General features: G+C 45.2%; 1 protein-coding gene across 1 annotated transcript in view; it reads right to left on the bottom strand.

Annotated features, from left to right (window-relative positions):
- Positions 1-11,386, bottom strand: part of BMP6 (bone morphogenetic protein 6) — a 156,110-nt gene extending 144,724 nt beyond the window's left edge. Inside the window, exon 1 of the mRNA XM_079147535.1 lies at positions 9,885-11,386. Within this exon, the coding sequence (XP_079003661.1) occupies positions 9,885-10,527 (643 nt within the window). The 5' untranslated portion in view covers positions 10,528-11,386. The remainder of the gene's footprint in view (positions 1-9,884) is intronic.
- Between the last annotated feature and the right edge of the window lie 2,137 nt (positions 11,387-13,523).

Below are 13,523 nucleotides of genomic sequence, written 5' to 3'. Positions count from 1 at the left end.
TCAAGTGCTCTTTCCTCTACTCTGTACTTAAGTACTTTCTAGCATCATCAAGAAAACTAACTACTTAACCATAATAGTGGTAGATGACTCATTCCTGTGGTACAGAACTCTATGGCAATGTGTATAATCTGCTCTGCTGGTGACAGAGGCACCAAAATGATGGGTAAAAAACACATTAAAAAAAAGGAAATGAATGCATTGAGGTTGCCAAATTTGTTAAATGGAGGAAAAGAAGAGAAGACAATGAGAGCATAAGAAACAGAGCAACTAACATCCACTGGGTACCACTTACACCCCTACCACCATGTTGGACTCCACATCTTACGACGATGACACACGTGTGCATAAAATGATAGAATCAAACAACTTCAGTTAAGCAGATGAAGTAACCAAAGGGCGATATGTTCTAGAGGTGTTCCCAAAGTGGATATTAGAGGGCTCTGCCCTAAACAGTCCCCCTAGAAATGCTAATGCCCGTTCCATGGCCATCTGGGAGAAGTACAGGTATCCAAATATCTTCAACTAAAGGCCCTTATGATCGACTCACTATCCTCTCCACCAGCCTTTGCCCTGCCCTTAAGTATGATTTCTTTTTTTGCTTGATTAAATTTCTAACACCCAGAGAGGTATTAAACCACGGCACATTCCAAGTCAGATGTCTGGGACAAAGTTGAGTTTCTCAAACCCACTGATGGTGTCATGGCCCCAAGCTGTTCCATTTTGAAGAGGTTTCATCTGTACAGGTGAGGAAAGTTGGTGGGAGAGGAAGATGAGCAATTTGGCTAAAATTCTGTGAGAAAATACCTCATTCTGGTGGGTAATTGACACAGAGATGGGGAGAATTCACAAAATGTCTCACTTGTACAACATCCATAAAGGAATGCTCACACATCACCACATATCTCAGATGAATTACAAGCTATGTGCTCAATAGCACTTTTTAGAGTTTCCATGGTTCTTGTTTATACTCTTTTGTCTTTTCTGGTTTTTTTCCTCATTAATCCATGTCAACCTTTGTCATGGAAAACAGTTCAAAGGAAAATAAGTCTATTCTATATATATTCTTTACAAAGACCTCTGAATTTATGGAATCTAAATTAATTTAGTTTTACTCAATTCTCAACAATCTCTCTGAGGAAGTGTCTGAAAGTTCCCCCATCCTGCCTCCAGAACCAGTATGATTTTTTTTTTTTTTTTTTTTTTTGGTTTGTTTCTCAATCCTAAAGGCACACCATTTCAATATGTTTTCCAAAAGGAAGGAAACATATTTCACTCTTTCCCTAATACCCCCCTAATTTTAATAATTTACAAGCACAAAATTCCAACAATTCTTGTTCATTCTTCAGGCTTCTCTATTTTACTCCCTCAAATCCTGCCGAGCATGGATCAAACAGGCACAAGCCAGGGAGAAATTTAATCACTCATGTCTCTGCCTGAGGGATTGTCTAGGTACTATGGTGACAGACACCTCACTAGAAGTATGTGGAGGAAAAAAAATTTTTAACTCCTAGACTTTAAAAAAAGAAAGAGGGATTTCTGATGAATTTGTTGTCAACACATAGAAGCACTATAAAATAAGACCCCACCTTGTCACGGACAATCAAAATTACTTTTTTATGCACCACTGGGGTAAAATTCCAGAAACGAAGTATTATTCAACAAAATAATTTTATTACTCTTGTCCCAAACTCTGCGTATTTTGGATTTTTATATTTTTATGGATTCATTTTTCCCTGTTAAATAGATAGCTTTCCACAGTGGGCATTTAGAACAGTAAAACTACTCTGTTTGATACTATCACGGTGGATATATTTGTCCAGACCCACAGAATGAACATCCAGAGTGAACCCTAATGTAAACTGTAGTCTCCCTTGATATCATGATGTATCAATCCATGTTCATCGATTTTAATAAATGGGCCACTCTGGTCACAGATGTTGATAAGAGGAAAGGTTAAGTAGATGTAAGGGCAGGAGAAATGGAAGAAATCTCTGGATAATAGAATGAATCAGACATTACTATTCTATGTGCACATATGATTACACGACCAATGTAATTCTACATCACGTACAATCTGATGGATGAGAAGTTATACTCCGTGTATGTATAATATGTCAAAATACGTTCTACTATCAGAACAAATAGAAAAAAGAAATCTCTGTAAACTTCTGTTCAAATTTGCTATGAACCTAAAACTGCTCTAAAAAACAAAAACCCTGATTTTTTAAAGCGTACAGCTTCTCTGTTGTTAACTCATTCTGCTGTGGGAGTAGGCAAATAAAATCTGGAGAAAAAAAAAATAAAGTAAAAAATTTTAGTCCTTCATTTCATGGTTTACAAAATTCAAACTTTGGACTATTTAAATGTAACTCATAGATTTAAAAGAAGGGAGGGAAAAGAAGCAAAGTCAATTTTTTTTTTTTTAATCTCCTGGTCACATGGACACGTGAGAGTGCACACCCACAGATGACATAGTCGGCTCATCCTCTGACTAGACAAAAAACTGGAACTTTTTTTCCAGCCCATGTTCATGTACAGGAAACCAACAAGACTGTAAACACAGGAACAACAATCAACAAACGCAGATGTTGCAGGCTGGAAGTCACATTCTGGACAAGGTGAAAGGGTAAGTGGCAACAGAGTGATAATAAGGAGCTCTGAGGATAACAAAGGTCAGCTTGGAGGGCCTCTCCCCAGGGGCACTGTCCCCGCCTGCTGTCAATCTACACTCCTCCCCCTCCTGGGCAGAACTCTCCCATGATGAGAAAACAATCTGAACACAAAACCAGCACTAGGGAGCAAAGACATTTCAAGCCCAGGACAATCCCAGACTCTCCAGCAGGATCAGCAATCAAGGGCGTATGCCCATGAACTTGAAAGTCAGGAAGCCTCTCTCACGCGGAACCAGGAACCAGAACCTCCTTCTGCAAAAATGTTTGAAGAGATTCTTCGACCCAGTCATCTGGGACTGTGTTTGAGATAACAAGACCGTGGGGAGCCATCAAGGAATTACCTGATGTAATTTAGATACCATCTCTATTATGGGCCCAATCTCTTGAATAATGGAGATGGGAAGGGCAGGAAGAGAATCCGTGCCTGTGAATATCAGTGGAACAATGCCACACAGAGCAAAGTGGTTTTCAATTCAGTTTCAGAGCAGAAAACAATTCGCTGGGGTCAACAGTCCTTCAGCATACTGAACAAGAGGATATTTATAGATATACATAGCATTTTCTTTTCTCAAAGCTGAGTTCTAGGAGAGAATGCTACTCACTAACAGAAAACCAACAAAATTTCAGAAGATTTGGATCTCCTCATCTCTTTTCCAGGATTGTGCTCTGGCATGCTTTGTAATGACTCATAAAGTATCCACTCCTGCCTGATCAGTGGCCCTACTGCTCTGATGCACTAGGACCTCTTGGCAGGTCTGTGAATGGTCCTTCAGCCTTACGATGTAACAGCAGTACAGAGGAAAGTGTGCTGAATAAATCTAACAAATTCAACTGAAAACACAAAAGATAAGATGATATGCAAAACTTTTCAAGCTCCAAATTCTATGCACAATATAAATTTACCAATAATTCCAAACTAGGTCAACCAATACACCCAGAGTGAGTTATCGTTGCTGAACATGTTTCTCCATAAAAATCACCTTGTGAATAGTAGCCATTTTCGCAGTCAGGTTCTGGAGTCTAACTTTATTCATGGGGTGCTGAATACTAATATTTATCCTGGATAAGAAACTACATAAAACAATACCTTCAAGATCCTGGTAGCTGAACAAAATAATCTAGTAAGTTTCAATGCCCAGCAATCAGTGGGTAGATTTCTAATGCCTGTGATAGCAGATGGACTCAGATTCTGAGAATTCCTGGTGCTCTCAAAAACTTTAGAGGGACCTGGGGAGATAGCTCAGTCGGTAGAGTGCTTGCCTTGTAAGCACAAGGCCCTGGGTTCAATCCCCACCACCCAAAAAAAAAAAAACTTTAGAGGTTGATAACACTGGTTCTTTAATAACTCTAAATTCTACTAAAATGATGATGGTTTTTCTTCTCCTTGACACAACTGTCACCACTTTCGTACATTTCAACAGAGACTGGGACCATTTTCTGGTGCAAAAATTTCCAGAGGGCAAGAGATGAACCGAGATGGGTGCTGAATTAGAGATCAAGGGTACCATGAAAAAAGAAGATGTGTTTGAATAAAACTAACTCAGCCGTCATGTCAAAAACAGTGGAATTAAGGGCAACAGCATACACTGCTTCTTTGTGAGGAACACAAAAGAGAGGGTGCAAGCAGGTCCCCACATCAGCCCCTGGGTGACAGTCTGAGGCCAAGGCTTCCTGGCAGGTACATGGTCCTTGTACTGCAGCCTCTGGAGGGTGGGACAGAAGTGTTAATGTGTAACACCTGTTCACAAAGCATGAGGCCTTTGTGAATTGACTAATCATATCTGAGGGTGTTTCTGTATTGATTTCTACTCCTTTAACCAGATACCAATGGAAGTTTCTAACCAAAACACAATGATCTGATTTGAAAATATCTCCTCCTTTTCTGTCTACTGCTAGAAGCACCGATGATGGTGAATTGACTAAAATTCACAAGAAAAAAAAAGGGAGGGGGAGAAGCAGGCTCAAAATGGAAAAATTAAACCAAAATGACTTTATTCTAAGTATGAAAGTAAACGGGCTGGGGCCATAGCTCAGCGGTAGGATGCTTGCCTAGCACCTGTGAGGCACTGGGTTTGATCCTCAGCACCACATAAAAATAAATTAAGGTATCATGTCCATCTACAACTAAAAAGAATTAAAAAAAAAAAAGTAAGTATTCTTTAGAATAATTCCCTTTTTGATGTAGAATGGGAAACACAACAGAGGGCCGATTTGTGAAAAAGTTACAGAAAGCTGATTCATTACCCAAGAAACTGCATCCTCTTCATTTTCCTTTTCTAACTCAGCTTCTTAAATAAACAGGGTTGAGACAAAGAGGCTGAAGCAGTTATCTCTGACTTTGCTAAACTACCTAAAGCAGGTATTCACAGTCCCCACCCATAATCCTGTAAAATGTGGATATGAATTAGGAGTATAGATCAGTGGTAGAACCAGGGCTTAGCATGCACAAGGCCCTAGGTTCCATCCCCAGCACTAAAAATGAAATCTAACATATAAAGCAGAAAACTCTGAAGACACAGGGATGCAACTTAGTTATCACATGCCCAAAAAAGTGCTGAACATTGTTTTTTCCACTTAGATTCTCTTATCCCTGGGGAGCCCTCCTCCAAGCTAATCAGAGATGAGCTCTTAAGTAGAGGAACTAACCATGATTCAGCACATTTAAAAAAAGGATTTATACCCATTCTTAGCAGGACAACTGAAGGAAACACCATCTGAGGTCTAAACAATGATATCTGCTTGCCCTTTCATCTTAGTTTAAGAACACTTTGTAGGACTTTTTTGTTGAAATGCCACTGAATTTCACATTTAAATCTCTTTAGCAGGACTTCCACTGCTTCTTTGAACCCAGTTCTTGCAAATTCTTCAAACTATTTTTGCTATGAGTAGCTTGCAGGCATGGATTTATTTTCTGCTAACAAAAATCTTCATTTAAGTACAGGCAGCTCAAATGAAAAATAGTACCTACTGAGCCTATGTTGATGAGGGAAAGACAGTACTGTGGATCTGGTTAGAAATATGAGTAGGGAGTATTCAATTTTTCTTCTAATTTATGTTTCCCAGGAGTAATTTTGTCGAGAAGATTGCCAATATTTTTAGTACAATAAGTTTCTTGTTACTTGTACTAACACATACTGATTCCCTTCTCTGAGCATGATTTGAGTTTTTTTACTTCATTTAATCCTAGCATCTGGAGATCAACACCTCATTAATTCAGAGTAAGTGAAGTCTGAAATACAGAGATTTAAAGAAACACTGTTACAACTCTCTCATGTAATGCATAATACAAATTAATAGACATGTGGATATCTAATGAAAAAAAGCATGTTAATAGAACCTTATGATATGCATTCAATGCCATGAACCTCAACATTCTGAGTGTCTGAACTTCAGACTTTTTACTCAATAAAAATTGGGTTTGCCATTTCTAAAGAATCAGATCTTCCGTATTAAAAATGCAGGATATTGCCTACATTTTCATTAATTCAATCTTTTTAAAAAGCACCTGTCATGTGCTCAGCATTGTGTTATGTGCACAGGCTATCATGATGGATTAGTGAGACTTCAGCCTTTGAAGGATGACATCCTAGAGGGGACACAAACAAATGAGTAAGCAAATTCCAAGAGAAAAAAAGAACACTCCTTCTGATCAGCAAAAGGAAGGAAATAAGCAGGGTGCTGGGGTGGTAAAGTAGAGGGTGGGCGGCCCTAGTTTATGTAGAGGGGCTGAGAAGATCTCTCTAAGAAGGTGAATATTCAGCTAGGACCAAGGATATTTCAGGACACCTCTCCAAGGTCACCAAATTGGCAGCAGTGCTTATTAGACTGCCAAGACATTTTTAGCAGAAAACAAATAGAAAATGGCATCTGTGTCCCTGATTACATGCAAGTTCACGAGCTCAGCCAGGCTACTCTGTAGACCAGTCTCAGTGGCAGACGGTTTATACTTCACATCCCTGGCTATTCACCCAGACGGAGTTTTAAACAGGCAACGTAAACAACAATGAGCTGGTCGAATGACCAGCATTTGGACTACAAGAGAGAGATTCATCCTGTTGATTCATACTTCCTGATAGTTCTGCTGATGACAAAGCTCAGGGTGTTTTAAATGTATTTCATGAGTAAACTATTCCTCCAGTCTCAGAGAAGAGGAATGTTTACAACTATGTAACACTTTCCCTTATACCTCCAGTGCTCAACTTTCTCAACCCAGTAGATAAGAGTATTTCTATTTACAGTACTGCAGCATTTGTCTTTCTGCAGGTTCTTTAATAGATGAGCCCTGTAATATAACATTTAACATGACATTGACATCAATCAAGACATCTGTAGAATTCTCCCCACATCCTTATTTAGAGAATTCACACTACTAAGCAATTACTTTCTTCAAGTGAACTGTCCATCTTTTAGTTCAGAGTCATGGTAATCAGATTTTATCACATTTTGGCCTCTCATTGTGAAATCTCCCCTTCCCACTGCTAAAAGGATTAAGATGAAATGGAATTGCTTGATTGGCAGGTGGCATGGCTTTCAGCTTGGATTCTACTTACCTACAAAAGGGTTTCTTCTTTAATTCCCACATGGAGTCCAGGACGTAATAGGTATAACTTATAGTCAGACAGGGGATGATGGGATATGAGGGGCTTAGGTCAGAGTTCCATGTCGGCCTGCCCCCCCTCCAATCTGAAATTGCACTATTCGTGAGTTCTCCTGGAACTTTTCAGATCTTTAAAAATCCTTTATGAAAAATGAAAATATCCCTAAGGATATGTTAAACCATCCCATTGGCAAGACCGGTCAACTAGCTTCAAACAGTGTGACTCAGAAGGAGTGTATACCCATAGACCACAAAAGGTCAGAAAAGCAAGGAACCAGGGAAATTTGGAAGTCACTAAGCACAATAAACATCACTGTACTTTACAAACTTGCCTCAAATCCACTCTTGAAATTTCAAATACCACCCAAGGCAATGGTTCTTGAATTCTGGAATGATTTGGGCATCTTAAAAAAAAAAAAACCCCAATTCCTGGCTTTTGTCCTCACACATTCTGATTGAATTGAGATGGAATACAGCCTGGGCACTAGGATTTTTTAAAGCTCTCAGGTAAGTCTACAGTCAAGGTCTGGCAGTTTTGCTCACTGGGATGATACACAGATTTCATCAGACGTCAAGATCTTCTGTGCCAGAGATTCTTGACCATGGTAGCACATTAGAAAAATCTAAGGCACTTGGGGGGAGGGAAAGGATGCCTGAACCCCACTCTCAAAGATTCTGATGTAATTGCTCTGGGTCTAGGAAGCAGCCCCAGCATCCCAGAGTTCTACAAGTGCCTGGGGGGGCAGGGTGATGCTAAGGATGAGAACTATGGTCCAAGGTCAGGAACTGTTTTCTCTAAGAGTGTAACATGATTCTCCATGAAAGTACCAGTCTTCCTCCACTTTTATCTAGGTTAGGTCTCCCCACAAAAGGCAATAAAACATTTCCCCAAAAGTTGTCAGGAAACTTGGGGAAGCGGGTGTTGGGTGAGAGAATAAGGGGTGGAATTTATTAGATGAGGAGAAGCAGAAAAGTTAGAATAAGGAAGTGCCCTGGTCCTCTGCCACCCCTCTCCACTCCATCCCACCCCCCATCACCAAATTTTATTGACTGGCAAGAGAGAGAGTTTCCTTAGACTGCTTCCTGGAGGTGGCTCAACCTTGGATTTGCTTTCAATAAATTGTGAAAATTCTTGTCCAATCAGATCTCCTGGCAGTGCAAGTAGCCAGATTGGCAGGCCCTGCGCTTCCACTCCCTGTGAGATTCTGTTTCATGAATTTCCCAGGAGGATTTTTGCACCACTTGGATGCCAATCTTCCAGGCTCTTCACCCTCCCCCTCCCTCCTTCGATCCTACGCTTCACTTTTTACCACCAACCCCCACCAAAGCTCAGCGGAATTGAGAATCATAGATATACTTGTAAAGAAATCTTCCAGACATTTTACATGGGAATCATTCAAGTACATAAGGCAGTTAAAGGACGGACGTCTCTGACGTGGCTTGGAAACCTGTGTGCTGCTTTAGCAAGTATCTACTAACCCACTCTGGTGCCTGGGCATGACCACGCGTTTCACACGGGACAGGAATCTCGTGAAGACTCACCCCACAGCGCTACTGCACCTACTCCGCGTGTGTTTACTGCATCCCCAGTTCTCCCTGAGAGGATGCATCCCCTAGATACCTCTGTCTACACTAAACTGAGTCAGTTTATGAATGAAAAGCACAAATCAGAAGCATTGATTGCAAACGAGTCTTCCTCACAACTTCCACATTTACAGATGGGAAAATTTAAGGGGGAAACCAGTCGATATGACTCTGTCCGTATTGCCACAGAACATTTGTGGCACAGCCCGATTTAGCCGCCCTTGAATTTCCATTCTGTTGCCTGGCAACGGGCTCAGACCAGCTCAGCGCCCAACCCCGACCCTACCCCGCACCCTTTCTCGCCCGTGCAGACTGGGCAGCCTTGATTGAAGCTTTAGCCTTTGGGGACAACAGCCAAAGGCATTGAGAGCGGGGGCACTGGATGGATTACCCCAGTTGAACTGGGATCCTGCTCGCCTTCCACGGTCCTTACCGGACCTTCCTCTGGAACCAAAGCCCTACCTTCCCAATACCGTAGATTCCTCTTAAAACACATCAAGTTTTCAAAGTTCTCAACTCCTCTCCGACTCCCTAAAAGTCTTAGTGGGAAAACTGACACTCCAAGAGGCAAGGGGGCTAAAGAAGATATTTCGGAAGGGAAAGCGTGCTGAAGAAAAGCCTTCTGCTTCCCCGGGAAGCCATACTCGGGTGAAGCTTTCCCGCCAGAGTCGGATTAACGTGGCCCCAGAAGGGCAGTAGTGAGAAAAGCGAAGAACGTGCTCCGGCCGCTGGTGAAGACATGCTAGCCAAGGGTAGCACTCCCGGAGCCCGGCCCTCCGGCGCGCCTAGTCCTGCCCCCCGCCTCACATCGCAGCGGAGCGCAGCCTGACCCAAGACTAGCGGAGCGCACGTGCCTCCTACTGCCTCGCAGGTGGCAGGAGCGCCGCCGCTGGTCCCCGGATCCCCGCTGCGCCAGGCAGGATCTGCATGCTCCTCCAACCCTTCACACCCACCAACCCCCCCCACCCCGGGCCCGGGAAACTGGAAAGGAGGGAGATATTCTCGCCGTTATGTTACCCCCAAATTCTTACCCAGGTTCACAAAGCTCATGACCATGTCGGCGTCGTTGAGGAAGGCGCTGTCCTGCGCACTAGTCAGTGGGGACGCGCCGCCGCCGCCAGGTCCAGGGGCCAAGAGGCTCTTATGGTTGAGGGTGTGTGCTGCGCTGGCAGACGGTTGTCCGATCCCGGACAAGCTGGCCCCTCCATGGGGCCCGGGATGCCGCCTGTGCCCCTCCGACGCCCCATCCTCATCATCGTCTGCAGAAAGGGCGTTGTACAGATCCAGCATGAAGAGGGGCGCAGACTTTAGCCGTCCTGGAGGTGGCTCCCCGCGAGGCGTCTGCTGCTGCGGGAGCGCTGGGGGCTGTGGCTGCTGAAGGCCGTGCAGGGGCCGGGGGCGGTGTGGCAGCCCCAGCACCGACAGGATCTCCTTCTGCATCTCACGTTTCTCGTGCGTCTTGAGCCGCCGGTAAAGGAAGCCGGAGGAGGACTGCGGCGGTGGCGGCTGCTGCTCTGCGCGGACAGGGCTCCCGCCGTCCCCTGGCAGTTGACCCCCGGCTGCGGCCGCCGCGGCTGCCGACAAGGGCGACCGAAGTGGCGGGGGCCCGCAGCAGCTGCACAGCAGCCCCCACCACCAGCACAGCCACTGCGCCCTCCGCCCCAGCCCCGGCATCCCCGCCTCGCCGGGCCGCCTCAGCGGGCCCCGCAGGCGTCGAGCGGCTGTGCGAGGCCGGAGAGCGGCCGCTGTGGCCCTTGGCGAGAACAGCCCCCGCCACCTCTCAACGGACTCGCTTCCTCTTCCTGGCCTTCAGTCCTTATCTCTCATGGTCGTCCGGGGAGCCCCCAGTAACCCAGGCTGGAGGGAAGGGGAAGGAGCGATCGCTAGAGCCCCGCACTCCGCGCAGGTCTCTAGAGGCGCAAGTCCAGGCCAGGTGTGTCCAAGTCAGTATTGCACTGCAACCGGCGCCCTCGCCCCTGGGCGGGTCACGGCGCGGTCACTGCCCGGCCTCGCTGCCCGCACACGTGTGCTGCCCCGCGCCCTCCGGAGCGGTGGCTGAACAGGGCCCTGGGCGGCGGGGAAGCCGGTCCTCTCACGAGCTGGGGACGATGTTCCGCATCATCCCCCGAGCACGCCCCTCTCCGGTTCGCAGGGCCACGGTGAAGTTTACCCCGCCGCCGGGCCCAGGCTGTGACGACAAGGCGTCCCGAAACGCCAGCCTTCTCCGCGAGGCTTAACTTCCTTCTTGTTCACAAACTCCGCGCCCCTCCGCCCTGGGCACTGTCTCTCCCCCTCAAAATCGCGCGCCTCCCCAAGCGGAGGCGGCGAGGCTCTTGCTTTCCGTTCCGTGCTCTCCCAGCTGCCCAGAAAACCCCGCTGGCCGAGGGGACAGGAGGGACGGAGATCGCGCGGGGAGCGGCTGCTGCGACGTCGGCGCCGGAATTCGCAGTCTCCCGCCTCCCTGAGCTGCGCTCCCCGCAGCGGCCAACGTGGGCTTTCTGCTGCGCGTTTACCTCAGGTACCGCACTCCAGCCCCCGGGACTCCCCGCCCTCCTGGGTAACCGACAGGCTGGCAGCCAATGAGGAGACGCATCTCCCGGGCTATTTAAATAGGCCCGCCCCTTCTTTCACCCTCCCCTCCAGAGAGGCGTCGCCTCCGCGGCGGGTAGGTTTCAAGTACAGAGAATTCTTGGAGTCACCGGAGGAGCCGCGAGGCACCAAAGGCAAAGAGGTCATTGTTAGTAAGAATGCTTTGACGAGCCCACCCGATATGAACCTCTTTTACGGTCATGTCAAAGACCTAGGTTGTGTTCAATACAAGTAAACACAGCTATTAAATCAATTATTCCTGAAATAATTGAGGAAGAAAAGAAAAATGATCGTTTTCCCATTCCCTCCTTAGTTTCTCTTATTGATGTAATGTAGGCGTTTAGCGGACACGTGGCTTTCAAAGGCAGCTGCTGGAGTTGGGACACGCCCTCCGAGGGAGCTGCTCACAAACTGGCCGCAGAGAGGGCCAAATATTAGCCAGACCGGTGTCCTGCGGGTTTCCGGTCGAATATTTTTACTTATCACTTCATTTGGGCTTTGAAAGAGGGTATGATCAGCTAATACAATAGAATAGCCACCCCTAACTTCTTGGAAATGTCTCAGTGCTTCTTCAGTTTGTCTGCTAGTGTTGCATTTTAATTTATTGAAATACAATACAGTTTACATAGTGCAAAATAAAACTTGAGGAGTGGTGGATAAAGACAAGCCCAGTAAAGAAAAGGGCTTGGCATGCATCCTGAAGCCGGGGAGTGGTACAAAGGCCCTGAAACACAGGGCGCTATGAACTTGACAAGACAACACCAACAACAACGTTTACCAATAAGGCTGCAAATTCACTTGCCTGTCCGCTATCTAAGAATGTTCAGTCATCTGTGGATGCTAGGAGCAAAATTGCTTTAAATTATGTTCTTTTACCTGGTGAAAAGTGTACAGATTAGAAACAAAAACTTCAATTTGCTGATTTGGCATCCCCAGTTCACATGATCCAAGGTATTTGGGAGTGAGACCAAATATAGACTATGAGATTCATGGACTTATGAGGTCATGGGGTTTCTGCATGGGGTTCCAAATCTTACAAACATTCCTATCTTATTTCAAAGAATCTGTTTTGAGTGAGCAAGGGTCTTAACCTCCAACAATCCACTAGATCCGTCTTTCTAGTTTTATGTTGGCACAGGCACAGAGGTCATTTAGGACAATCTTTAATTTTTCAAATGTCCAATAGTTGATATCAGGCCACACAACTTCAGCAATACTGAAAGTCTTTAACGATCTACAGTAATTCTTTTCATCCTGAAAGATAAAACATCACTGCCTGGTCTAGATGCCAGGACTCTTAGAATTCAAGAGATTGCACCATTTCTTTCTTCTCTCCAGGACATGTTACAAACATAAAATCATTGCCATGTTGGCCACAGCAAACACAAACTCCATCCAGAAGATCTGAGATCCCAGCAGGTATATGCAGGAGGAGGTCTCCCCTCCAGGGCCACCTCCTTTCACAAAACCTAGTCACACTCTCTTCATAAGACTTCTGGTGAAATACATGCAAATAAAAGAAGCTTACAAGCTGTAAATGCAGTGGGGAAAGCTCTGGAAAATTAAAAAAAAAATCTTGAGCATAGATAGAGACACTTTAGTAGGGCTATGCCATTTGAAATACACAATCAGGTTGTGACCTGCCTATTACATATGCATCTATGGAGATAAATCTAGTGCAAAATATATATGGATACACACACCTACGCCATCTCCCTCTTTTCTTAGACACTTGGCTAAAGAAAAATGGACCCAGGTGACATGCATCTATAATGCCATTTAGTGATGATACATTATCAATTAAACTCGAAAACCCTGATTCAGGTCTGGTATGGGCTGCCCACCCCCACCAAGATGGACTTCTAGTTCTTATTGAATTCTGCTAGAGTTGGTGGGGAATGCTAGAATAAGGGGGGACTCTAAATGATGAACACAAGAACCCACCTCTCCCTCGAGAAACCCGGGAAAGCTGAAAAGTAGGTCAAATGGGGCATGATGATGATCTTGTAGACAGTGATGTGCAACTGAGAGATGTCGTCTAATATCCCCACTATGTGCTCCCAACCTGTACACATTATGTT

The sequence above is a fragment of the Sciurus vulgaris genome (genome assembly GCF_902686455.1).
Source record: "Sciurus vulgaris genome assembly, chromosome: 7".
Classification (NCBI taxonomy): domain Eukaryota; kingdom Metazoa; phylum Chordata; class Mammalia; order Rodentia; family Sciuridae; genus Sciurus; species Sciurus vulgaris.
Note: the sequence above shows the minus strand (reverse complement) of the source record. Positions and strands in the feature narration are given on the sequence as shown.